Here is a 25,565-nt window from a genome sequence, read left to right as displayed (position 1 = left end):
GTCCCACACTCTATTAGAGAGTTGGTACACAAGTTGGTATCTAAAGTTGGTCTCCCTAGCATTTTCCATTAATATGTATGTGTATATGAGTATATTATAATAATAATATATGTGTATATATCTATATGTATTTATATATATTATATATGTATATATGTGTATATATATACTTGTATATGTGTATATACATGTGTATATGTACATTATAGTATATGTGTATGTAATAATAATAATAATAGTAATATATGTTATTAGTATTACAATATAATATATGCATCTCATACATTGGTAAACATAGGACTAGCTAATCCTCCCTTTCTACATGGGATTAGTAGTCCCCTCATAAGGATGTGTTTTTGGTGGGCCCGGTATTAGCAATCCCATCTAAGACTAGAATTAAATGAAACAAACATGGTACTAAATTTAGTCCAAGCCAGTCCAAGCCAAGCCTGTGTACCAAACGACCCCCAAGAGTCCATGACAGCTTTTGGCGCTACTAGTAGTAGTGTGTGTGATATTAAAAGTTGACTTAAAGTTTGAATATGGTCATCTCATCTTAGCCAAACCTTGAACATTGTCGAGTAATTATTTTGTTTTCACATGACATAGCGTTATTGCAACCAAGTTTTTCTCCTATTATTTACTGAATTTTGAGTCCTTTATTTTTATTTTTTCTGAAAAGATAACCATGCAGCATCACTCCAAAGTTTGGTTTAGCCTTGACATACATTATAACAGAATATGAAGATTACAAGCTAAATTCCAATCTACCTAACTAGATTTAGTCTCACAGAAAATTGTGGCCTACTAATTTGGAACCTGTCTGCAAGCAAACTTGTTTACCGCACAATCAATTTTGGCCTTTTATGGCCCACAGAAATTTGGTACTGTTCAGTTAAACCAAGATGTGCCATAAGAAGCCAGACATGAGTGAGCAGCTCTCCTCCTCTACGGAGTTGCTGAGTATGATCTCTCCATCGACACTGATTGGCCGCATATGATAGCATTTCCACCCACACATGACTTATCAGCTCCCACTTCTTCTCCTTATTCCAATTTTCCTTTGCTTGCAAATCTTTTGCGAGCCTGCATATGCATCAAATAGCACTGACTTGCTTTTGTCACCTTTCACATCAGCTGGAAGGAGGTCAGTGCACACTTGCATGAGCTCTATGCGAGCATTTTTGTCATCTGATTTCAATTTTCTTTCTGTGAAAAAATCCTCAGCCTCAGAACATGTGTCTCTATACCTTATCTCTCCAATCCCATTTGGCAACATGAAGGGGCAAATGACTAAAAGGTACAACATGTAGTTCGACAATAGCCTACTTGCTTGACAATTTTTGTTCGGCAATTTCTTCCTTGTTTGACAATTTTGGTTTTCTTCATTGAGATCAGAATTGTAGCATAGATCTGTAGCAATATGCCAAAGAAGGATGCTCTGGTCAAATTCAGCATCATTAATGGTCCAGCCAAGTATCTTTAGACCTTTTTTGTCGAGCACCTTGTCACCCCTTCCAGCACATAATTCTTTCCGATCCTTGAAACTCTTGGCAGTTGCTGATTTCTCTAGGAGCTGCTTAAATATCAACTGCTTTACGAAATCTATGGGTACTTTGCTGTACTTTTTGTACCGATGCTTCTCTAAATACGTATTTATATAACAGTCCTTCTTGAAAATAATGCACTTAGCTGGCTTAGTCTTAAGACAAAATTTTATGAGCTTGTATTGTCCCAAGGAATTAGACCAGCTCTTGTTGTTAACCAATGGGAGGTATGAAACAGTTTTATGCAAGAAACCCACCACACAAGCCACCGTATTTGTGTGCTCATTCTTGTGCTTGTTCTTGTTCACCACACAAGCCACCGTATTTGTGTTCTTGTTCTTGTTCAGCCACAGCTTTGTCCAGTCTGAGGAAAGCAGTATGATTAGAGCATAAATTTCTAGGACGATAGCTCCTGCCAACATAATATATGTGATAATCACATCCATTTCCCTGTATGCTTGCTTCTCGGTGAAAAGGAAAATTAGGAATACTAAAACTGTTAAAAAAAAAGTAATACAACGGAGAATGCCACCAAGGCCAGAATAAACGAGGACTGCTTTAGTATAAAACACATCATATATGAAACCTAGCTCAATCTCAATAACTTTAAAAGCTTTCTCAAAGTTTGTGGCTTGGAAGAAGTTTTGGCTGTTATCTACATCATGGAAGTTGAGGATGAGATCAGCACAGAGCTTCTTTGAACTTTCAAAGAAAGTGTAAGCTTTGTTTATTGGATCATTTTGGCTACTGTCATCATCAGCTGCAGGTTCGCGTGATTGATCGCTACCTGTGGCAGCTTTGGATGCGCTGAATGTTTCAAGTTCCACCCTGAAGCCCTCATCTCTCCTTGAACTGTAGTCTTCCATGTATCTATCATAATTCGGACCGGGGTCAGGATCTTGGAGCATAGAATCTCTAAATTGCTCACTGCTTGCAGATCTTAAAACCCAAGTCCTCTCCCCAGACTTTATAATCCCAACTATGAACATTGGTAATGCCAAAAAATTCAAGGCTTCACTAGACCATGCTCTGAATAAGACATTGGAAGCTACAAGCAACTGGGAACCTAGCCTAAGCAAGTGCCTCATCCACAACTCATTGTCTTCTGAGGAATAAGCAGCAATAATATCTGGGCCACCAAGATGCAAGAGAAGAAAGGGTGCCCAAAATGCTGTTATTACATAGTCTGGGTTTACAGAATCACCTTGAGAGTCTTCTTGGCTGTTGGAGAGTACGCCGAGTGAAAATGTTGCAGTTGACTCAGCCAACAAGTAAGCGAGCCACAAAACAATTCTGAGGTAGTCTTTGGTTGAATGCTTTCTCCATTTCCCAATCAGGATTAGGATGGTTTGCAAGCCGAGGCTGATTAGTACTGCAACACGAAGCTCCCACAGGCTCCAGATTTTGATCACCCGTTCTGGGAAAAGCTGCATTGCCTTCCTCCTCCTTGTGAAGAGCAAGGTGCTTATAACTGGAAATGAAAAGTTTCATGACAAGAGAACGTATCAGACAAAGCATTTTAAGTTTGCATACTCGTTCTAGGAAGTACATAACTTTTCTTGAAGTACAAAAAAACAAGTGTTTTCAATCAAGTTAATGAATTTAGAAGGAAACAGAAATTAGTAAAAATCTCACTTGTGACTAGCATGATTTTTCTCTATTTTAGGATTTAAGAGGCGGCTGTAAAGTAGCAACACCTCCCGGTGGCTTGTGCTTGTTTAGCTTTCCAGCATGCCGACGGTGATGCCAGAGAGAGAGAGAGAGAGAGAGAGAGAGGAAGCTCTCTCAGAATCGATGGACTTGTATTGATGGGTGTCTAGAAAACAAGAGAAGGGAGCTGCAAAAGAAGCAAGAGTTGAATCCTTACTAATATAACCAAGGAAAAATATTCTTAATCATCACTTACTTCAAAATTTGGAATTGAGCTCATTGATTTATTAGTATTATTAATTTATGAACTTCAACTTGTCATTTCAATTCAAGCCATATGGATGAATTTTTTACTTATTTTTGGCTTCCCACGTGTTTTGCTTGTTATTGGTGTAACTGCTTGTCTTTGATTAATGAATTCTCAAGTTCAAATGAGTTTGTGTAAGATCAAAGTAAAAAAGGAAATTTTTTAGCAATACCCCTTAATTATAGACCTTGTTCCACCTTAGCCCTCTTTAACTTTCAATTTGATTTTGAAATCCCATAATCTTTCAAAACATGCCAATCTGCTCCTTCCGTCGAGTCTGGTTAAATTTTATGTTTATTTTATAGACATAAATGTCAATTCACTCTAAAAACTTTAAAATAAAATAAAAATATATATTCTGTTTGTAGAAATTTTATGTGTAGCTAGCTTGGTTTGTTGGATTATTCACGTTTGAGTGTTTGGCTGCTCAGAGAAGAGGGGAAATTTGTCATTTTATTGAAAAAGAAGAAAAGAAAAGAGAGTGACCCAGATATTTGAGGCACTGCAAACAGAGTATAACCTGTTTTATTTATTTATTTTTTAAATTTGAGAGTAAATTGACGTTTATGGCCATAAAACTAATAGACTTGACGTCAGGGACACATTGGCATGTTTTGAAAGATTAGGGGGTTTTAAAACCAAATTGAAAGTTAAGAGGGCACAGTGGAACAAAGTCTATAGGGCAAAGGGCATTGCTAAAAATATAACAATTAGATTTAGATGTCTCGGCTCATGTCAAAGACTCAAAGCTCTATCAGTTGAAGCCATGAACACCATATTTTCCACTCCAATAATAATCAAATTTGAACCCTCTGCAAAGTGGGAAGTTAGGTTTCTCTAAACCAAAAGCTAGCTGCCAAGGCAACTAGGCGGCGAAGCGATCATGGAATTTAACCATGCAGAAACAACTGGTGCTCAGTCGTTCATATCCACAACTGATGATGCAGAGAGACCTGCTGCTCCTACAGCTCAGCCTTTCCGATTTACGTACTGGGAGAGTACTGAACCTCCAGCATTGACGATCATCATCAATGATAACGGATTGCTTGAGTTACTTCAGGTTGTGGTTAGCATAGCAGAGGCGGGGAGCCCCATCAAGCCCTCTGCATTCTATGATTCCTTTCTCAAACATGTTCGCTTTTTGGTGATGTTTGCGGTGTTCCTTCTTGGCCGGTATGTTAGCCATATACCGTTGTATCTAGTGTTCTTCTGCATCTCTGTAATTAGCCTGTTGTTTCTCTACATCTACATCCACTATGTGCCGTTTCTCATTTTAGAAGAAGACATCATGTGGATTCGAAGAGAGTTGAGGTTACTGAATGCTATTTTAGAGGATGCAGCAAAAGTGGCGGGTTTAAGGGATCAGATAGATACCAGAACAATACAAATCCTGGATCGAAGGATTTACTGTGATGAAGACACTTACTCTGGTGAAGCAACTATACAAGGGTTAAAAGATGTTGAGGCAAAATGGGTGGCCAAAACCAGATCCGTAGTTAAAAGAGCAAATGCTTTAGTGGCAGCCTTTGAGAAACAGAGGAGAAGAGACTCCCCCATGATCCACAGAATATGTTTCGGCACAATCAGTGAGAAGGTGAAGCAGGTAGAATGGCTTATAACTGAAACTAAGCAACTTAAGGAGGAAATAAATGAGCGCATTAAAATGAAGGTGGATCGTGGGATTAACATATGTGAATCGCTGGAGGGGTCGATATCTAAAATGAGAAGCCTTGTTGACAGACCCAGCCCCATTTATGAAAGCAGTCGTCAACAAAAATGGGTAGAGTCTAAAAGGCAAGTTGAAGCATCAGCTCGTTTGACTTTCTCCATTGCACAGAAGATGAATAATCTGATGACTCAAGAACCAGATGAGCAAATACATTCAATATATCTGCAGTTGATGTTACTGTATCCCTTTCTGAAAGATATAGAAGAATTTTGTTTCGAAAGTGAAATTGAAGAGGCTTGGGTGGAGGAAATAGAAGAGGTCATTAAGCAAGCACAACCTGCCATTGAGAGCTTCTTACTGCAGAAACCAGAGCACCAATTTAAGTGGCTATCGATTATCGACAACTGGAAGGCACGGAGAAAGCTCAAGGAGGACATAAGGTGCATTGACAGTCGGTTCACAGAACTTTTGGAGAGGAAGGAGAGATATGGCTTCAGATTTATGAGAAGAGGTCCATCAAAGTTTGTCAATGAATCCCGAGATGGCATTATTTCACCAGTACCTCGCATGATTCACAGCTACCTCAGGGCGAAGCCAGATATATCTCGTGAGGTACATGGTAAATTGGGATTACTATGCACTCATTTGCACGATATGAATAAACTTGTAGATGACGCAGAAATGATTGAAAGAAGATATATTTCCAGAATGGCTTGGTTGGAACAAGTGAGTAATATTGTTAAACGTGCAGAGAACTCCGTGCAAACATTCATGAAAAGTTCAAAGAACGTAAGGATAAAGCAGATTCAATTCAGAACAAACGCTGAGACAATGCTTTGGCGGGAAATTGGCCAAATGGAGAATACTGTCAATCTTGTTACAAGGACCATAAAAGCGTACAACATTACGTTTATGAAAGAGTCAAACTCAGCGGTCGGTTTGGAAGAAGATGTACATGAACTGGTGTCACGACTGACAACCAACAACGAACATCACCGTTTTATTTCCATTTTCGGCATTGAAGGCATAGGTAAGACAACATTGGCAAAGGAAATCTATAACCATGCAGATGTTGCAACACACTTTCCTCAACGTGTATGGGTCTCTCTACCTGGCGAGTCCATTGAATCCTGGGTCCAAAAGGTACGTGATAATGAGAGGTATCTTATAATTCTAGACAACATCTCGACAAAGGAAGAGTTGGAAGCAGCTCGGGAGGTAGAATCTCAAGTAGCATCACCAAGTGGAAGCAGAATTCTGCTCACTATAAGAGACACAAATTTGGTTCCTGAAATTAGCAGTCCTCCCCACCACCTTCGTCTACGAACCAAAGAAGAGAGCTGGAAGTTACTTAACCAGATGGTGCACTTTCGTCCAAAAGAGGAAGTGAAAGCAAAGGAAATTTTAGGCAAGTGTGGGGGTTTCCCACTCGCCATTGTACGCCTTGGATATCTAATATATTGGAATGCTGTGAATGATGTTGAGGAGTTGGAAAGGATGATCAAGCAGAAAGAGAAACCAATGTTAGAAACTTACCCTACCATAGAGTCCATAAAAGGGAGCCTTCCCGAATCTGATCTTCATATGTTTAAGTGCCTATCTTACTTGAAACTCTTCCCAATGGAGATCGAAATTCCTGCAAGGAGATTAATCGCTTTGTGGATTGCAGAAGGGGTGGTAAAAGTGGAAAAGAAGACAGAATCCCCTGAATCTGAAGATGTTGCAAATGTGTATCCAGAATCCCCTGAATCTGAAGATGTTGCAAATGAGTATCTAACGGAGTTGATTAATCGGGACATGATTCAAGTAGTCGAAAGAAAGCTTAATGGTACAGTCAAGACATGCTGCTTACCCTATAGTCTACGAGAGCTCGAGTTGTACAAGAGTTCAGGGTGGATTGTTAATTTTGAAAGAAATAATCCAAGTACCACTTCTATTCCTGGTAAAAGCTCTCGAAACGATTATCGAGGTTTGCCCTCCATTCTAACCTTTGATACTCGAGAAGAAGAAGCGGGTAACTTTCTTAGAAAGGGCGGCGGCTTCCGAAGGCTACAGGTTCTTGATCTTGAACGTCTGTTTATACCTAAATTGCCAGACACGTTAGTAAAATTACGTCAGTTGAGGTATCTAGGCTTGAGGTGGACTTGCCTTGGATCAATCCCATCATCCATTGGTAAATTGGTGAAACTCCAAACCTTAGATATGAAGCATACATCTGTCCGAACTCTCCCTAGGTCAATATGGAAACTGCAAGAACTTCGAAACCTATACTTAAACCAGAATTGTCGAAGTAGACTTGAGCATCATCAAGGTGGTAATTCCTTGCAGAATCTCCGGACATTATGGGGTTTATTTGTGGATAAGGATAGTCCGTTGAAAGATGGGCTGGACAAGGTGACCAACCTCAGAAAATTGGGATTGGCATTCCAGTTAGGGCAGGAAGAGCAAAAGGCATTAGCAAACTGGATTAAAAAGCTGAAGTACCTTAAGTCTTTAAGAATAAGATCAATTGGGAAAACGGGAGAACCCTGTGATCTGATGTGCATGCCTTTGAAGGACCTCAACCATCTCTCCAGCCTAAATTTGTTTGGGAAGCTAACTTCTTCCACCATAGCTGAATGTGAATTCCTCAGAAACCTCACTGACCTTACTTTGTCAGCCTCTTCTCTTAAAGATGATCCAATGCACAAATTAGGGAGGCTCCCCAACCTTAAATTACTATGTTTTTACTCTGATTCTTATATAGGTGAAAAGATGCATTGCCTCGCAGATGGCTTTCCTCAGCTTTTAGTTTTAAGGTTGTGGAATCTGGTGAATCTAGTAGTTTGGGATGTAGAGGAGAAGGCAATGCAAAAGCTCAGGGAGTTGGAGATAAGATCCTGCAAAAATTTGGAGATCCTAACAGGGTTGGAACACTTGAAGACTCTCCTTGAATTGAAGTTGACTGATATGCCACAAGCCTTAGCTGAAAAGTTTGCCAAAAATAAGAGGCAACTTTGGGATGACGTTCTCCACTCCCCAGCAATCATTGCAGCTAACTGAAAGGATTCAGATAATAGGCTTTCGACCCACGTAGGATGGTATGTGTTTTCTTCTTCTTTTCTTTTCTTCGTTTTTTGACTTTTTTTGCTCTCTGTTGCTTCAACATTTCCATCCTTGAATAACTCAAGAAGCTAATATCAAACCTGTAATTGATTTCTCTGTATGCTGCACCAAATTAGGGAGGATTTAGATATGCAACTTTTTGTTTCCCTTCATATAAAGCTATATTTGAGGGAGAATCGAACACAAGACTATAACTACATAGATGAAATGCTCTTAACTATTTGACCAACGAGCTCATTTCTAGCTACTAAAAAAATAATTCAGCTAGTTAACTTATGTGGTTTTTCTTTTGGTTTGAGAAACTCACCTAGTAATACTGATTAGTACAACTTATTGTGATTTCAGGTGACAAAGATGCTGATGCATAGAGGATCTGGCATTGGGGTCTCGACCGCAGAATGATCACGCTATATTACCTCAAATTTCCATAAAATAAAATGGTTTTGCAATGACTTTCTATTTTAGAGATTTGCTTTTGTACCTGATGATTGATATTGCAAATTTATCGAAGTTTGGCCGTTCAAGTGTTCTATTGATATGCTATGCAAACTGTGATTCAAATCTTATTTTACTCTCTAAACAACTAGTTATTTCGCTTAAACATGTGAATTTAATTTATAAGGGTGGAGGCAGGGAAGGCTCCCATGCGCAATAGATAGCCCAGGGAGCTTTTCTGAAAATTAACAAATACTGCAAATGTTTCTGTATGTATCAAGTGTAATACACCCAAATAAGCATAGTTGCCCTTTTATTTATATTGGGTTAATATCTCAACATTACAGCTTTAAAAATAATTAATGAGTCGTTCACCTAACACATGGCAGGTTAAAAATAACGAGCAATTTAACTGAACTTTACTAACTATAGTTTGCAAGTCTAGAGCAATCCACCCTACATTGTTCTTAAGAGCAGTGTAATGACGAAAATGTCCTCTTTTTAAATGTTGTTTTTAGTTTATTTTTCTCTTTAGCACAGTGAATTGCCAAAAATACCCTCTACTTAATCTTTTCTGATCTTCCCTTTTTGCCCCTACTCCTTTTACTAAAATACATAAATGTAAAAAATTAAAAAGACAGAGAAAGGAATAGATGGAGACAGACGGAAAGATGAAGAAGAAGGAAAAAGAGAACATGTTATTAGTCTTTATTTTGTAACTTAAAATATGTTATTAGTCTTTATTTTGTAACTTAAACAGGTCAAAATCCTTCTACATATAAAACATGTTATTAGTCTTTATTTTGTAACTTAAACTTGCTACATATTTTCATAACTTTATACACATTTCAAACGGTTTTAAAACCTCCAGCATCGCGCGGGTACCTTTGCTACTATTATCTTTAAAGTATTGCAACTCTACAAGTCTCTATCATCATCTAAGTCATTCATTTTAAGTAGTATCCGTATGGTATTCTTTGTAATACTAAATTTGATCCAAAACCACATAAAACTAAAAATAGTAAATATTAAAAAACAAAAAACAAAAAACAAAACAAAAAAAGCATTAATCGAGCATTAACAAGGGTACAAAGCGTCAATGGGTTCTACCACGGTGGAGGTGACTTTCCCCTTCCCCCATGGCACCCCGGTTCGAAAACCCATGTGCCCACATTGGTACTTGTTGAGCCCCCTTCCCCTTAGAGTAGCCTATTGTTGTATCCAAAAATTTATAAAATAAAATAAAAACAACAACAACAACAACAACAACAAGGGTACAAAGCAAATGAATGGAATGGCTGCAGATAAAATATATAGACTGTTAATTCAAAATATAGTATCAGTCTTAGTAGGCAGCCTGCTGAAGAAGTTGAAAAATGCTGCTGTCGGCAACATATGGCGAAATCCGGGAGGCATCATGACAATCAACCCTGCTAATGCAGCCACCGCCGTGAATGGTGTCACATACAACACAAAGGTAACTGCAATGCAAAATGTTACGAAGAGGACTGTGGCACGCGGGTCTCGCCAGCTTAACAGCAACTGAAATCGCTCCGCGAGACTAGCCATATCACCCACTAGAGCCTGAACGCTACTAGCATTGCTCCTCAGCCGATCATACCTCTTTCCCACCCGCTCCATATTCTGGCTCGTTGGATACGTGTCGAATTCCTCATCCAGCTCATCAAGGTTCACGAGTTCAAGTTGTGAGAGCTTTATGTTAATGTGGGGAGGACACCTAGCCCGGAAGTGGAAGTTCCATAACCCAGATAGAACCATGCAAAGAAAAGCCGTGGGCAGAATTAGTTGCGGGAAGCAAACGAGCATGAGGAAGAAAACATGGGCAAGAACTGTCATTATGGGATTCTTCCACATGCAAATTTCCCAAAACCATTTGCCTGCAGAAATGACTCCGGACAAAGCTGTCGCTAGCCTAAAGAAATTTGCTCTACTCCGTCGTATGCTCCACAGATGGCAGTTCCCATCGCACATGTATTCCACCACTTCCCTTGTCAGTGGAGGATCAGCTCGAGAAAACTGTGCTTTGACTAGGTAAAGAGCAATCATCCTTAACTTGTCAAGCTGCGCCGCCGTGATGGGCCTTAAGTAGTGCATCTTGGGCATCTGCGGCTGTGAGTAGGAGTAAAGCGTTTTAACAAAAGAGGTGCAAGAAAATCGAACTGCCAAATGCAACTCCCCCATCTTCTTAACACCTGACCGATGAACAGCCAGCAGTGGATATCGGTGTGTGTATACACACGGCCTGCTTCCAGTGATGAGATACGAATTCGAACCTTCCCAATCATCGCGTGTCTGGAGCCATTCCCAAACTGTAGGTTGTTGTCAAATACACCTACAGTAAGAACCGTAGCAACATCAAAAACCTCCCATACGTATTGTTCATGATATCTTGGACACAGTTCCCCAACAATGGTTCTTGTCCGGAACCATTTATGACCATACTTTGCTACGCAGTATGCATCTGTTGTGCCCCTTCCATCACGTGTTTTCATTGGATGAAGCTCTACAGCATCCAAGATTCCGAGCTCTAAAACCCCAATTGATGGCCTCCATAGCTTCTTTGATGTGGGTCGTAAATCACTGTTATAATGAGGTGATTCATTGGCGACATGGTATCCTCCCTCTAGACAAAGTCGGAGATGGATGCTGGATGATAATTTTTCTCTTTCCGACTCGTTTTGATCCACAGCCACTGGCTTTTCCAGTTTATACCATCGGCCACGGATCATACTATCATCAGCACGCCTATCGACAGATTGCAGCGCTATTGGGACCCTCCCAATGATTTCATCTTTTGTAGGAGACACATGATCGTAAACAGAAATGATTAGATGATCTTCAAAGGGTTCAGCAGCGACAAGAAAAAGATCTTCATTCCAAAGGGGGTTTAGATTTTGCGCCTGAATTTTTTGTGTTACCGAATCCTGGTTTCCTATTTTTACCTGGACATAAGCATATGGGAAACGATTCTTGTCTTCTAAGGTTGTGTGCCTCGATAACATTAACACGTAAATACCACAACCTTGGTGCATGATAGACCTTTGAGCCTAGCACTGTGGAGGTAAGTAGTCTGATATCAACATGACTGCTTGCATTATCAGAATGCCATGCACCGGGGAAAGCCTCATCTGCTTGGGTGCCAAACCAGACTGCGAGCATTAGCTCACCGCTAGCTTTATGCCCTGTATTGTCTTCAATCCGATACCATTGTGGAGCAAGAGGATTATCAGATTCTGGAGGGACTCGCAATGGAACGTCAGAGATGTCAAATTTTACAATCCCCACAAATTCATGATCATCCCTATCCGCATCATTGTCCCTAACCAAGACTTCTAAGACAGATGATTTTAGCCGATCCCCTGAAAAGGCAAAAACCTCATTCCATACTGGATTTTGTTCCTTTTCATAGTAGTTAGTAAACCATTTATAGTCACCAACTCGTACCTCAGTATATGGAGCAAGCCTTCCTGTAACATCCATGGCAGGAAGATCACGAGCCTTAACAACCCTTACATACAAAAAATACATCTGTTCAACTAGATCATAGGCGCTTGCAGTCTTCTCTCCATGAATAACACGGCCACTAGCAACTCTTCCACCTCCAAGTTTAGGGCTTGTCTCTGTAAGTGAAAATTCATGGGCTTCATACTTAAATGCATTATCGTAAACTTCTGGAGCAGCTGGAGGATGTTGTTGGCGTTGGCGGTCATAACTTATATTAGGAGGATGACGACAGGTGGGCCTTGTCCCAACTCCCGAATTATTAGAGGTGCTTGTAGTCTCATCTGCAGCAACATCCCCCAGATGTGAATCTTGGCCATCACGACTTTGATTAGAACTATGTTGAGAGGTACGCCCCGTCTCATCTTCTGTATTAGAGATGCTTGCAGCCTCATCAGCAGCAGCATCACTCATATTCAATTGTTGGCTGCTGTTACTACTTGAATTAGAAATACGTTGAGAGGTGCGCCTGGTCTCGGATCCCTCAGCTTCCACATTAGAGGTGCTGGAAGTCACAATCGCGGTGCTGGCAGTCTCATCAGCAGGAGTAGAAGCATGACGAAAGTTGCGCCCTCTCTCAGCTTCCACAATAGCGGTGCTGGAAGTCACAATAGCGGTGCTGGCAGTCTCATCAGCAGGAGCATACCCCAGCAGAAGTTGGCTTGGATTAGGAATTTGAGGAAAGCTGTGCCTTGTCCCAGCTTCCACAATAGCGCCGCTGGCAGTCCCATCAGCAGGAGCATACTCCAGCAAAAGTTGGTGGCCATGACTTGGATTACGGAGACGTGGTATCTCAACTTCTGCATTTGGAGAAGTGTTCGTCACGGGATTTAAAACTCCTTGATTCGATCCATGAGCTACGCTTGGATACATAGTACCTAGGGCTCCAACAACAGCAATTGGGGTGGAGGGCCTAATTGATGGGTCATCAGTAACATAAACCTTTAGGCCGAGCTCTCCTCTTACAGAAGACCATGAGAGGCGACGCTTTTTAATCAAAGGGTAATGCGTAACAGCAGCATCAGAATAAGAGCAAAATAAATTCCCAGTTAGGCTAATCTTTCCAATAAACGATCTTGAGGAGGTAGCTGTGGCACTACTGTAGACACATGCATCGAGAGTAAGGTTGTGATAATTCAAAGGATCAAAAATGTTGAAGCAGAAGCTTTCATTCCAATCTGGATTAAGATTCTTTTCTATAGTGGTGGTAAGGAGCCTCTGACCATCAAAGTTAAGCTCCACGAAGGCATTGGATGAGCCTTGCCCATCTGTAGGCAAAAGATTATAGGCGCTGACGACATCTACCCGCAGCTTCATGGTGACGTATATGTGTGTATACTGGAGAAATGGAAAGTAACTACAGGCACCTGCAAAGGAGGGAATAACTAAAATGAGATACTGACATATGCGTTTCGGCTCATTGATATGTACCAGAGAGATGATCAATTCTATAGAATCAAGGGATCAATAGTTCAAGCATATGTTTTAATAAGTATCAATGTAAACCAATCAGTAGGCCAGGGGGTGAACTGCAACAATTTCGTTATCCAGATGCATAAGATTTCAAAACCTTTATCTTAATGCATGTTCTAAATGAGGAATCTTTAATAAATAACATAACATAAAAAGTAAGCCCAAAATAATAAGCAACTAAAACAGCATCTTTAGTTAAAAGTGTTCCACATCCCTCCAGTGTCTCTTAACTGAAAGTTGAATCGATGCTCAAAGAAGAAACTAAGAAAGAAAAAATTAATATGCATATACACATGGTTTCCAGCTACCTGGTTTACATAGAAATAGAATAGGAATATGATCATTGAAACTGATATTTTCAGTTTCAGCCAAGGAGGAAATGGTTGGATTTGTAAAGAAGAAATGGCTCTGTTCTCTAACTGGGGATTTTGAAGAGAAATGATCTGTTTTCTCTGCAATGTGTGTTTTTTAATGAGGAATAAATAGTTACAAGTCTAACTTTGTTTAACTAGATTAATCAGTTATGTTCCACTTCCTCTTTAGCTTCAGTTGTCTTGTCTCTCCATGTATTTGGAACTGTGAATTTAGAATTTGGGTTAACTAACCAAGAACAGTACCAATATTTGGACTGTGAAATTATCAATATTAATTCAAGGTTTATGTAATCTCCTAACAAGAGAAACCCATCAAGTAGAAGAAGCCATTTTATTTTGAAAGAGAGGGAGAGAGGAGAGAGAAGGAAAAGGGAGATGTGTTGGCCAATGGCTTTTGTATCTTTATGGTTCTTTGACAGCAAATGATGTAGAACACCATTCATATCCAGCAGGATATGCCCAAGTTATTAACAAACTGAACAAAATTCTGAGTGAACAATACTAAACAACAATCATACCAAAAACAAAGAGAGAAAAAACTGAACAAATTCTGAGTAAAATGTGAGAAAGTTTACCTCCTACTTTAAAGCTAAAAGAAGCATCAGGTTTTCTCCCTCTTCATTTTCAAGAGCTAGCCTTGGCCGCCAGCAGAACTCAACATTTTTTAGTATTTGGTTGATTGCTCTAACTAATGCATTTGGCCTAATGTTGGGGAGATGATTAAAATTTTATACTAATGTTTGATCTAGTCTCGGATGTCGCAAACTCTTACATTTTATTGACTTTGGACTCGTTTACTTGATAAACTTTGATGCCAAGATCATTTTTTAGTATTACATCGTTTACTTCACTCATGGTTATGTACTAGACAATTCTTTATTAATTTTATTTGGGGAAAGTTATAGTTTTTGTGAGTACAGCTTGGTCATTTTCTATTGTAATCTCACTAATTTTAGGCTTTATGCAGCAAATGTGTTGATGGTGCTTGGTTTAACAAGTCTGCTGGCTTTATACAGCAAAGGTATCTTAGCTAAGCATGTTGGCTTTCTTTCTGTCGATGATGTTTGGTTTAACCAAGTCTGTTGGTTTTTTATGCAGCAAATCTGTCTTAACCTTTGTGGCTTTGGTTGGATATTTTCTTGATGATGTATTGACCCTTTTGCGTCTACATTATGACAATTTCACTTGATTAAAAAAAAGTACAATGCAATGTATACATTTGAGCTCTTCTCCAATTGAAAATTGACCAAAAGCTCTCTCAGTTGAGACATTGAAGCTAAAGACGGATTTGAATGGCTGATATAGTTTGATTTTGTGTTGGTTTCTTCACATCTGTATTTAGATCCTTCAAAAACACTGTTCAAGCATGTATTTTGATCCCTCATATCTTTATTTTTTTCACATCTGTATCAAATAGTTCAAGCATGTATTAACACATCAATCATGTATTAACAACAGGTAGTAGCAGTTTATTCAAAGCAGGAATATGAACCAAAATTTTGAATTCCTGTGCCAAACATCTTTATCAAGTTCTCAAATTATAGACATTAATTAAAATTATCATTAAGTTGAGATTTAGTTGTGGTTTCTGAGTAGTTAAGATTTGGTGGTTTGTTTTTTGTTTTTTGTTTGGTTACATTTGGAGGAAAGAAACTCTGAGGTTTCGATCTTGAGTGCCAAGCAGGGAGGAAGAGGAGGGACACAACCACTGTGGTAACCCCCCTCAACTGATTGTTTTTTATCAGTGATTTGCGGGACAAAAAAGAAGACGAAGTGGCTTTGAAGCCCAAATGCAATGCATAATATGGGAATAATAGACCACTTACAAGCCCAAACTTAAGTAAACCTACAAACTTAACAAACCCAAGTGAAGAAACCTACATGTAATTTTATTTCAATGAAGGGAGGAAAGATACAAACCTTTAGATTGGAACTTAGATTTAGATATAGGAGCTGGTAGTTTTTCAGCTTGATTACATAGAGGTGCTAAACCGAGAATCTAAGTTGGCAAATTACTAGACAAGTCGGTTGTTTAAAGTAACCGACTATTTATAGTATTTTCAGCCACTAGTTGTCCTATAATTCTAGAATTATCTAGTTACAATTACATTAAATAATTATTAGTAGTTAGTACCAGTTTTTCTTTACAAATCAGAGGAAGCTAGAGCAGATTTTCCCTGAAAGTTAGCCTCAACGCCATTCAACAGACCATGATGACAATTCCAATGAATATGCATGTGTTCCTTAGAACAATGGAAGAAATTCTAATACAAATCCCACTCAAGTCAAGTTGGAGCATATGGATATCATAAAACGCCTAAACTTGCTGGATACAAATTGGCATTGATATTTCCCAAGTGATGAGCTTTTCGTTTGGTCAATTTGATATCGATATGCACCTTTGCTTAGTCAAATGAAATACTTTGGCTAATTCAATTTATCATCAATTAGTTGGTGGAGTTAAGAAAAATTAACAACATTATCTTGTGACATAAAGTGAGAAAAATTAACACCACATATATTGACGAGTATGGAAAAAGAGGGATTCAAACTCTCGGTAAACAAAAGTTTACATAATAGTTCTAATGGTACGCCTTAAACCACTTGACTATAAATTATTTTTTATTTAGCCAATAATAAATTTAGACTCAAAATGAAGAATTACAAGTATATATTTCCATTTAACGAGAAAAAGAGGTGTAAATTCATTGTTGGGTTGAGAGAGAGAAGTAAGGTATAGCTGCTCAAATTCTCTAATTGGTCCTCTTGTGCCTAAGAAAATCATACCACACTGCCCATTGCTGTAAAATAAATAATTTAGAGGCAAAGAAGAGCATATATTTAACAACACCAAAAAAAAAAGAAAAAAAAAAGAAAGTACACGTGGACCCCGGAGGACAAAACCAAACATATTTCTCTCCAAGGGCACGAAGCAGTAACAAACAAAAACTTTATAGTTTTTTTTATATATATTTATTTCTTGAAGCAGAATCTGCCGTCGGCAGACTATTCAAATTCAACCCATCACAGTTTGAAACAAGTTCATCTCTCTCTCTCTCTCTCTCTCTCTAATCGTAATTTGTGGATCTCTCCACTAGCATGACATACCAAAGAATAAGTTAACCACTCAAGACACAAGAGATATTAGAGTTAAAAAACCATAATCAAACATCACATCCAACAAATTAACAGCACACCCAACATTAGAAAATGCCTTCCTTTGTCTCTTTCAAGCACCACCATTGCCCTAATCCATTAATTTAACACATTTCAGAGAAAACCAATTCTAAACCTCTGCTCTCTCTCTCTCTCTCTCTCCTTCTTTTGGTCAATGATCAAACTTAGTCACCCCCCACGAACCGTATTGCTCTATCTCTCTTCTTCATCCTCTTCCTCTCTTTCTCTCATCAAACACATCATCACATCTTGTTTCAACAGCCCACCATCACAATGACCACTCAAGAACCAGAACCAAACTCAACTTCAGATCACATCCTGGACTGGCTTGAAGATTCAGTTACTTTCTTCCCAACTTTCTTGGATAATCCTTACCATTCAAATGACATCAATGGCCTTCAATGGTGGGATGAGAGCCATGATCTGATTCATTCCAACACCACCTCTACTTCTCTCAACAACCCTATTAGCATTGCTCTCCCTACCACCACAAGGCCCCAAAATCCCACAAATTTGAATCATCAGTCGCCGTCTGATTCGTCCAAGAAACGAAAAGTCTCCGATGACCAACACATTGATCAGAAGAATCATGTCCGTCCGATCAGTCTGGCGGGCCAGGGGGACCAATTAGTTGATGAAGTAGTGGTGCCAGTTAAGAGAACAAATGGGAACAGAAAAGGCACAGCTAAGACTACAGGGAATAACTGTAATAACGGTAATAGCAAGGAGGGGAGGTGGGCAGAGCAGTTGCTAAACCCTTGTGCTTTAGCCATCACAGGTGGGAATCTGACACGTGTCCAACACCTTCTGTATGTTCTGCATGAACTTGCCTCTCTTACAGGCGACGCCAACCACCGCCTGGCGGCTCATGGCCTCCGAGCACTGACTCAGCATCTGTCCTCCTCTGGCCCCAATGGCTCTGCCTCAGCACCACCTGTTACTTTTGCTTCCACAGAGCCAAGATTTTTCCAAAAGTCTCTGCTCAAATTCTATGAGGTTAGTCCATGGTTTGCTTTCCCAAATAACATTGCAAACTCTTCAATTCTTCAACTTTTTGCTGAAGAATCTGATCGAACCCGAAACCTTCACATTGTTGATGTTGGTGTGTCTCATGGTATGCAATGGCCTACTCTGCTTGAGGCCTTGACTCGGAGGCCGGGTGGTCCTCCCCCATTGGTGAAGATCACAGTTGTTTCTGCTGCTGCCAACACTGAAAATAACCAAAACAGAGAGACCCCATTTTCAATAGGTCCTCCCGGTGACAATTTCTCCTTTAGTCTTCTTGGTTTTGCCAAGTCCATGAACATCAATTTACAGATCAACCGCCTCGACAATCAACCTTTACAAAATCTAAATGCTCAAGTGATTGACACCTCCAACGACGAAATGTTGATTGTCTGTGTGCAATTTAGACTCCACAACTTGAACCACAACACCCCAGATGAAAGAACTGAGTTCTTGAAAGCACTGAGAAACATGGAGCCAAAGGGGGTGATCCTAAGTGAGAACAACATGGAGTGTAGCTGCAACAATTGTGGGGACTTCGCCACGGGGTTTTCGCGGCAAGTGGAGTACTTGTGGAGGTTCTTGGACTCAACTAGCTCGGCGTTCAAAGGGCGAGAGAGCGATGAGAGGAGAGTGATGGAAGGAGAGGCAGCAAAGGCTTTGACAAACCGCGGAGAGATGAATGAAGGGAAGGAGAAATGGTGTGAGAGAATGAGGGGGGTAGGGTTTGTAGGGCAGGTGTTTGGAGAGGATGCCATAGATGGAGGAAGAGCCTTGCTGAGGAAGTATGACAGCAATTGGGAGATGAGAGTGGATGAGAAAGATGGGTGTGCAGGGTTGTGGTGGAAAGGGCAGCCTGTTTCTTTTTGTTCATTGTGGAAGACTGATGTGAAAGTAAGTTACAGTTGAAAAAAAAACACAGACACACACACACACACACAAAACATTTGTTAGTAGTAGTGAGTGTTTCTCTCTCTTTTCTCACGTCTTGAATTTCAAAGGGTATAAGAGTTTGTATATGTAAATGCTGGTTTTGCAATTTAGTGTTTCAGCTATATCTCCTTGATTTCATTTCATTGCTCCTTTCGTGATTTGCCCAACCCTATATAGAGTGGTCACCAAATTGTGATACTTTTTTGCCTTATTATCACTACCAGGAAGACAGTTCCTTTAAACCGCACCATACAGAGACACAGAGAACTAAACCAGTAAAATCAAGAAAATAAAAAGGACACCACTGGATCGTAAGCCCCGTTCAGTTAGTCCACAGGACCAAGCGAATAACTGTACAATCGGCCAAGATATACTCCGGGTTTGAAGCCCAAAGGCTCCACACGTGTCTCAGCCCATCGCACGAGGCGATAAAGACTCCAAGCGCTCGGAGGTTACCTGTTTCCAGGCCTGCATCTCTGCAGTTAGTGGGGGCCCGGAGACTTTCCTGAGCCTGGTTCCTTTTACAGAACCGTGGCCCATTCGCTTCGCCCAGTGATGTCACAGTTGCTAGCATCCACGCTTGATTATAAACAACTCCAAAAGCTCTTGTGTAGCCGATGTGGGATTCTGAACACACGAATAAGTACACGCAGAATCCAAGGGACAAGGAACCAAACAAAAGACAAACACGTATGGTTTTGATGCAAACGTGCGAGCGGTGCTAAAATTCAAATGAGCTTACTGTATCTATGCTGAAATGATTATGCTTTTTACTCAAGCTGGAAGAGAAATTACCGTAACCTTGTAGAACATCTGCACATGATTCACATAAAGCTTCAAGTATATACACAAAACATCCATATTTACTTCATGGGGTTACAAAATTACTACATGTCAAACCAATATGTTTAGCCACTATGCAAATCCCCTATTAGCTTCCCCCTAATACTAGCTAACTCATGTTAAGAATCATATATCCGGACTGAAGTGCGTATTTGCTGGCGACAAACAGGGCACTTTGGTGCTACATCCCGTTCGATTGATATGCTGCAGAGTTGGCAACAAACTAGATGCCCGCATGGAATGAATGCTGATCGCCTTCTCCTCATCAGACATATGACACACAACTGTCCATCTGGAACATCTCCTGCATCCTCTTCTTCTTCTTCCTCTTGAATTTGGGCTTCAGCATTGCTGGCACGGATTGATCGCTGTAACTCCCTTTGCTGCCTCCACACTTTCCATCTATTCCAATTCCTGAAACAATATTTGTAACTCAATTTATTGAAACTCATTTCTGATCACTGTGATCATCTGTGTTTAACCAGTTCCTTTTCCTCTCTTAAATTCTAATGGGTGAGTATGAGATCCCATACCAGAATGAGAAAATTGTATAATAATTACGGAAGTTGTAGTATCAGACCAAAAGTAAACCAGAATTTGTAATACGTCATACATTTCTGTATGTTTATTTTACTGAATTACATATCTTTGAAGAAATTATTTCTGGATCACTTTAGGCCAGGTAAAACAAAAGGGAGAATAGTGGAGAGAAGAAAGGATGCTTTTATTTTCATAGGTTTGGAAAGATGGAGAAAATCAGTAGTTTTTCATTTTCTATGAGCCGACTTTCTCTCAGCTCTCACCTATTTTGTAGAGTAGTTGAGAAGGAAATCTAGAGTTATTCAATCTCCTCTTCTTCTTTTTTTCTCTTTAGATATAAGGACAACATAATGGAAATTTATTATGTAAAAAATTTATCATCCACCACTCCTTGACAAGGACAAGTTAGGTTAAGTAAAATCAAAAGAGGGACCGCTCTATTCATGCAAGACATGAAAGAGAAAGGTTAAAAGAAACTGAAATCCGGAATTCAACATGGTTGAATGAATCCCATGGAAGGAACAATAGGAAACTACACACACATTACAGAACTTCAGCATTATACAAAGTTGTCCCTCACACCAGCCTACAGACATTTAATAGCTTTCGAGATTGAACAGGAAGTCGCAAGCAGAGTGGAGGAAAAAAATTTAACATTTCAAGGGAAATTTGTACCTGGAAACAGCATAGGCAAGGACTCCAATTGACACTGAACCAAGAAAAATCCCACTCCAGAATAGTACTTTTGTGCGTGATGTAAGATCTACAACCATCTGATCCTTAGACATCTCAGAGCTGCAAAAGATAAAATATCAGTTTAGGGCGTCGAGCAACAAATAAATTGACCTTCCTACATCCACATATTATCAATCAGGGAGGGTGAAGGAATAAAGGAAAGAACTGGAATCTTCAAAATTAAAAATTAAAAAAGGTAAAGCTGTATATAATATTTCTATCCTCTGGATGACCGGACTGAATCTTAAATCGGGATGCTAGTGTTTAACCACTGAATAATCCAATAGATGAGAGCACTGCTGCACCAATACATTATAATAGGAGAAACTATAAGTTAAACTGTTTGACAACAATTAAGATGGAAGGGTACAAGAACTGAGGTCAATCGATCCAACCGAAATCCTACAAATATTTACCGGATTAGAAAACAAAAGCCCGTCCTAGACATAGCAGAAAACATAGAGAACACATCTGCCAGAGTAAGAGTAACCACTTTTCCATATCCAACTGCAATACTGAAGATTCAAGAGAACATGCTCAAGAACAAGCCCCCACTTACAGAAAATAGGGAAAATCTTTGCAAGACTTGATTTCCAGTACTCCGTCTTTAACACTGCAGAGACCAACAGCACTAATTTCCTTTCCCAATGGAAGAATCTTCTCTTCATCTAGCAAACCAACCTTAGAAAACAGAAACAAAAAATGACATTACAAGATTTGTAATAAAATGTGAAGCTAAAGAACACTAAAACTCAGATACTAACAAGGACAATGAGAGCCATAATGCAGAACTTACCGGGTACCGATGGCCAAAAAGTGCCTCCAGGAATGTGTACGGAGAAGGATTAACAGGATGCAGATGATGATAAACTGTAGTAAGAGGTAGGGGATGCCTCGATCCATCCATATCCACAGCAACAAACTCCGAAATCGGCCTTCGGCCACCTTCAGCAAGAATGAACGGAACCGTTCTGAAAACCTTCGATTCTCGCTCCCTCCAAGACCGAGAGAATATAGCTCTCAAATCCGACGGCCATCCCACGAAACCTTTCCACTCATTATAAACGCACTACAAGAATTCAATTTACAATTCAGTTTTCATCGAAATACACCACAATAAATAACAAAGATTCAATTTTCTCACCAACGAAAGAAAAGAAAACGCACCGTTTGAGTTCTCTGAAGAACCACGGCTCTTTCCTTTGTACCCTGGGAGACGAGCACGCCCGAGTTGAGGATGTTCCAGTTGCCGTCGACGGCGGATTTGGCTTCGACGGTGCCGCGTACAACGACGAGCTTTGCATCGGACGGCTGCGATTCGTCGGAGTGATCGAGGGAGAGGATTGAACGGAGATCGGAGACTTGGACAGAGGGAGCGTTATGGAGTTTTCGAAGGGCCGAGGAGACCGAGTTGAGCTTGAGGACGGTGCGCACGGCGGCGTACGCTAGGGCTACGCCCAAAATGGCGCCGTCGAAGGAGAGGGCGAGTTGGGAAACCAGGGAGATTAGGGCTTGCTCGTGCGATGACATTGCTGTGTTTGTCGTCTGGTTTCTACATTCGGTAGGGGGGAAAAGTGATGAGAGAGAACGTGGTGATATGGCGGTGACTGGCGGGTGCTGGAGAGAGAGAGAGAGAGAGAGAGAGAGAGGGAGAGAGAAGGGTCGGGAAATGGTGTTTTTAGTAGATTTAATCAAAGACCATGGGTGATTTAGTAATTGACAGACTTCGACTGTTGAGTTTATTCGAGAGCGGTTTCATTTGGGCCTTGTCCTTGTGGCATGATACTGCTCCATAAACAATTGTTCAAGATTCAATCCTGCCCAATTCAATTTATTTTAACTAGCCTCTTGGCAATTGGTTTTTTTTTTTTTTTAGAATTAAAAAAATATAACATGGGTAGCTATATTTTATAAAAGTATGACCTATTATTTAATTTTATTTTTAATTTTAATTTTTTAATATGAAAAAATGTGAATTTACCATATCATTCTCATTTAATTAATAATTTCAATTCTTAATGTTTGAATTAACCAAGAGTATTTTCTAGTATTTTGAATGTTTCACCATTATCTGCTTTTTACTTTATATATATAGATAAAATCTAGCCCCTTGGCACACGTTCACGCATGTGCCAATTGGCTTTCTTTTATCTTTTATATTTTATTTTTAGAATTAAGAAAAGATAATATTGGTAGTTATCTATATATATCTATATATATAAAGCAAAAGGCAGATAATGGTGAAACATTCAAAATACCAGAAAATATCCTTGGTTAATGCAAACATTTAGAATTAAAATTATTAATTAAATGAGGATAATATGGTAAATTCACAATTTTTCATATTAAAAAATTAAAATTAAAAGAAAATTCAGATAATGGATCCTATTTTTATGGAACACAACTATCCATTATTTTTTTTAATTCTAAAAAAAAAAAAAAAACCAATTGCCAAGAGGCTAGTTAAAATAAATTGAATTGGGCAGGATTGAATCTTGAACAATTGTTTATGGAGCGGCTAGTATTACATAAAAGTAGGACTTATTATCTGATTTTATTTTTAATTTTAATTTTTTTAATATGAAAAATTGTGAATTTACCATATTATCCTCATTTAATTAATAATTTTAATTCTTAGTGTTTGAATTAACCAAGGTATTTTAAATGTTTCACTATTTTCTGCCTTTTGTTTTATATATATAGATGAACAGTTTTTTTTTATCAAATAAAAACTTTATTAGATAAACTTCAACGGTACAATCAAATACTCAACAAAACATCTAAAATTCCAATCACAATAGGGCAACAAATTAACATGCTAAAAGCAAAACTAATGCTAACAAAAGCCACATTAAAACTAATACCCCACATCATCACAATTAGCCATAAGCTCAAACAAAGCCCACAAACCCAACATAACCAAAACCCCCATGAGCCTAAACGAACCTTACCACCACCACCTGAGGAAGCGCCATCACGGCCATACCTACCACCACATCCATAACAGATCTAGGAAAAATATGATTTCCAGCAACCTACCTGCGCATAAGAGCTAACAAATAAACGAAAACAACTTTGCCAAAAAAACAATTGCGTGATTTGCAGCAACTTCCGTTAAAACGATGTAGAATCAAATTAAAAGAAAATGAGCAGTGTTAGGGAACGGGTTTTGAGAGTATGATTTGATTGAGAACATAGACTAAAATGGTTGATGGGGAACTTCAATCTAATCATGGCTTAGAAGAAACCACCACAAAGGGCTTTTTATTCAAAACACCCCAATGGACTTATTCACTAACCTAAAAGGAAAATACGGGAAGATAGGAGGGGGAGGAGGGGCAGTGACGCTTCTTCCTCCTCCTCCCTCTATGAAATTTTCCTTTAGGACTCACAGAGGAAGAGAGCGACTAGAGTTTGAAAGAGAGGCATTTGGTTTAAAACCGGACCATTGACCTAACATAATCCTAATATGTTTTCCCACTACCAAAAATAATAATATGAACAATTGAAAAAGTTTATTGAAGTATGTCTAGTATACTTTAAAAGTAAAATACTTCTCTTTAGAATTAAATTTTATTTCACATTTAATCTCTATTTAATTTTAAATGTTTGATTTGGAGAAATGTGGACAAAAGGAAGGACGTTGTAAGTAGTAGTTGGGACCACCAACTAGTCTTTGGTTTAGTGGTATTTTGTCTTCAATTGATTAGAGGAAGTCTAATGTTCTACTCACATGAATGGCGAGGACGATACCTAATTGTGGTGTAGCTTTGTTGTGGGTATATTGGCTCCTTAGATGCGTTGTTGAATTTGAGCTTCAGCGTTGTTGTAACCGCCTTTGTTGGTTGCACACTTTCCATCTATTTCACTTCCTGAGACAATATTTGCAAATCAAGTTGTTGAAATTCATCTATAATCACTGTGATCATCACCATTTAACTATTTCCATTTCATGTCTTCTCTCAAATTCTAATGGGTGGGTACATAAGTTGCAATATCACACCAAAATAAAAACAAAATTTCTAATGCATGTTGTAATATTACATCAAAATAAAAACAAAGAACTGGGAATCTATTATCTTCTTTTGGGTTTCATGAATTTCTTCTCGTTTCCTTTAGGAAGAACAAGTGCTCCCTTTGCATCCTTTTCCTCTGAGTCCTTTTGCATCCCATGCATCTCTTTTGGGCCTAAGAACCCCAAAAAACTAAGAAGACCTCTAAAGGCGGATTGATCTCATGAGTGTTAGGGA

The 25,565-nt window shown here is 39.2% G+C and overlaps 4 protein-coding genes and 1 pseudogene across 4 annotated transcripts; 2 read left to right on the top strand and 3 right to left on the bottom strand.

Annotated features, from left to right (window-relative positions):
- Positions 1,002-3,313, bottom strand: LOC18783418. The gene is made up of 2 exons (XM_020560587.1): positions 3,183-3,313; positions 1,002-3,018 (listed from the first exon to the last, which is right to left on the bottom strand). The coding sequence occupies exons 1-2, from the start codon at positions 3,193-3,195 to the stop codon at positions 1,028-1,030; spliced, it is 2,004 nt and encodes a 667-aa protein (XP_020416176.1). The 5' UTR covers positions 3,196-3,313; the 3' UTR covers positions 1,002-1,027.
- Positions 4,388-8,808, top strand: LOC18783938 (probable disease resistance RPP8-like protein 2). The gene is made up of 2 exons (XM_020559259.1): positions 4,388-8,253; positions 8,624-8,808. Exon 1 carries the CDS (start codon positions 4,388-4,390, stop codon positions 8,213-8,215), a length of 3,828 nt encoding a protein of 1,275 aa, XP_020414848.1. The 3' UTR covers positions 8,216-8,253; positions 8,624-8,808.
- On the bottom strand, positions 9,094-13,552 carry LOC18783473 (annotated as a pseudogene).
- LOC18782192 (nodulation-signaling pathway 1 protein) lies at positions 16,681-19,369 on the top strand. Its single transcript, XM_020560787.1, has one exon. The coding sequence runs from the start codon at positions 17,533-17,535 to the stop codon at positions 19,171-19,173; it is 1,641 nt and encodes a 546-aa protein (XP_020416376.1). The 5' UTR covers positions 16,681-17,532; the 3' UTR covers positions 19,174-19,369.
- On the bottom strand, positions 19,946-23,151 carry LOC18783928 (E3 ubiquitin-protein ligase SPL2). The gene is made up of 5 exons (XM_007215441.2): positions 22,483-23,151; positions 22,112-22,384; positions 21,875-21,996; positions 21,256-21,375; positions 19,946-20,454 (listed from the first exon to the last, which is right to left on the bottom strand). The coding sequence occupies exons 1-5, from the start codon at positions 22,843-22,845 to the stop codon at positions 20,160-20,162; spliced, it is 1,173 nt and encodes a 390-aa protein (XP_007215503.1). The 5' UTR covers positions 22,846-23,151; the 3' UTR covers positions 19,946-20,159.

The sequence above is a fragment of the Prunus persica genome, chromosome G3 (assembly GCF_000346465.2).
Source record: "Prunus persica cultivar Lovell chromosome G3, Prunus_persica_NCBIv2, whole genome shotgun sequence".
NCBI classification, from domain to species: domain Eukaryota; kingdom Viridiplantae; phylum Streptophyta; class Magnoliopsida; order Rosales; family Rosaceae; genus Prunus; species Prunus persica.
The sequence above is the reverse complement of the archived record's forward strand: the minus strand, read 5'-3'. Positions and strand labels throughout refer to the sequence as shown.

Coding starts and splice junctions, on each gene's coding strand:
- LOC18783938 (XM_020559259.1), top strand. CDS start 4,388: ATGGAATTTAACCATGCAGAAACAACTGGTGCTCAGTCGTTCATATCC.
- LOC18782192 (XM_020560787.1), top strand. CDS start 17,533: ATGACCACTCAAGAACCAGAACCAAACTCAACTTCAGATCACATCCTG.
- LOC18783928 (XM_007215441.2), bottom strand. CDS start 22,845: ATGTCATCGCACGAGCAAGCCCTAATCTCCCTGGTTTCCCAACTCGCC. Junction 21,997..22,111: donor TTTTTGGCCATCGGTACCCG/GTAAGTTCTGCA, acceptor CTGTTTTCTAAG/GTTGGTTTGCTAGATGAAGA. Junction 20,455..21,255: donor CTTGCCTATGCTGTTTCCAG/GTACAAATTTCC, acceptor ATATTGTTTCAG/GAATTGGAATAGATGGAAAG.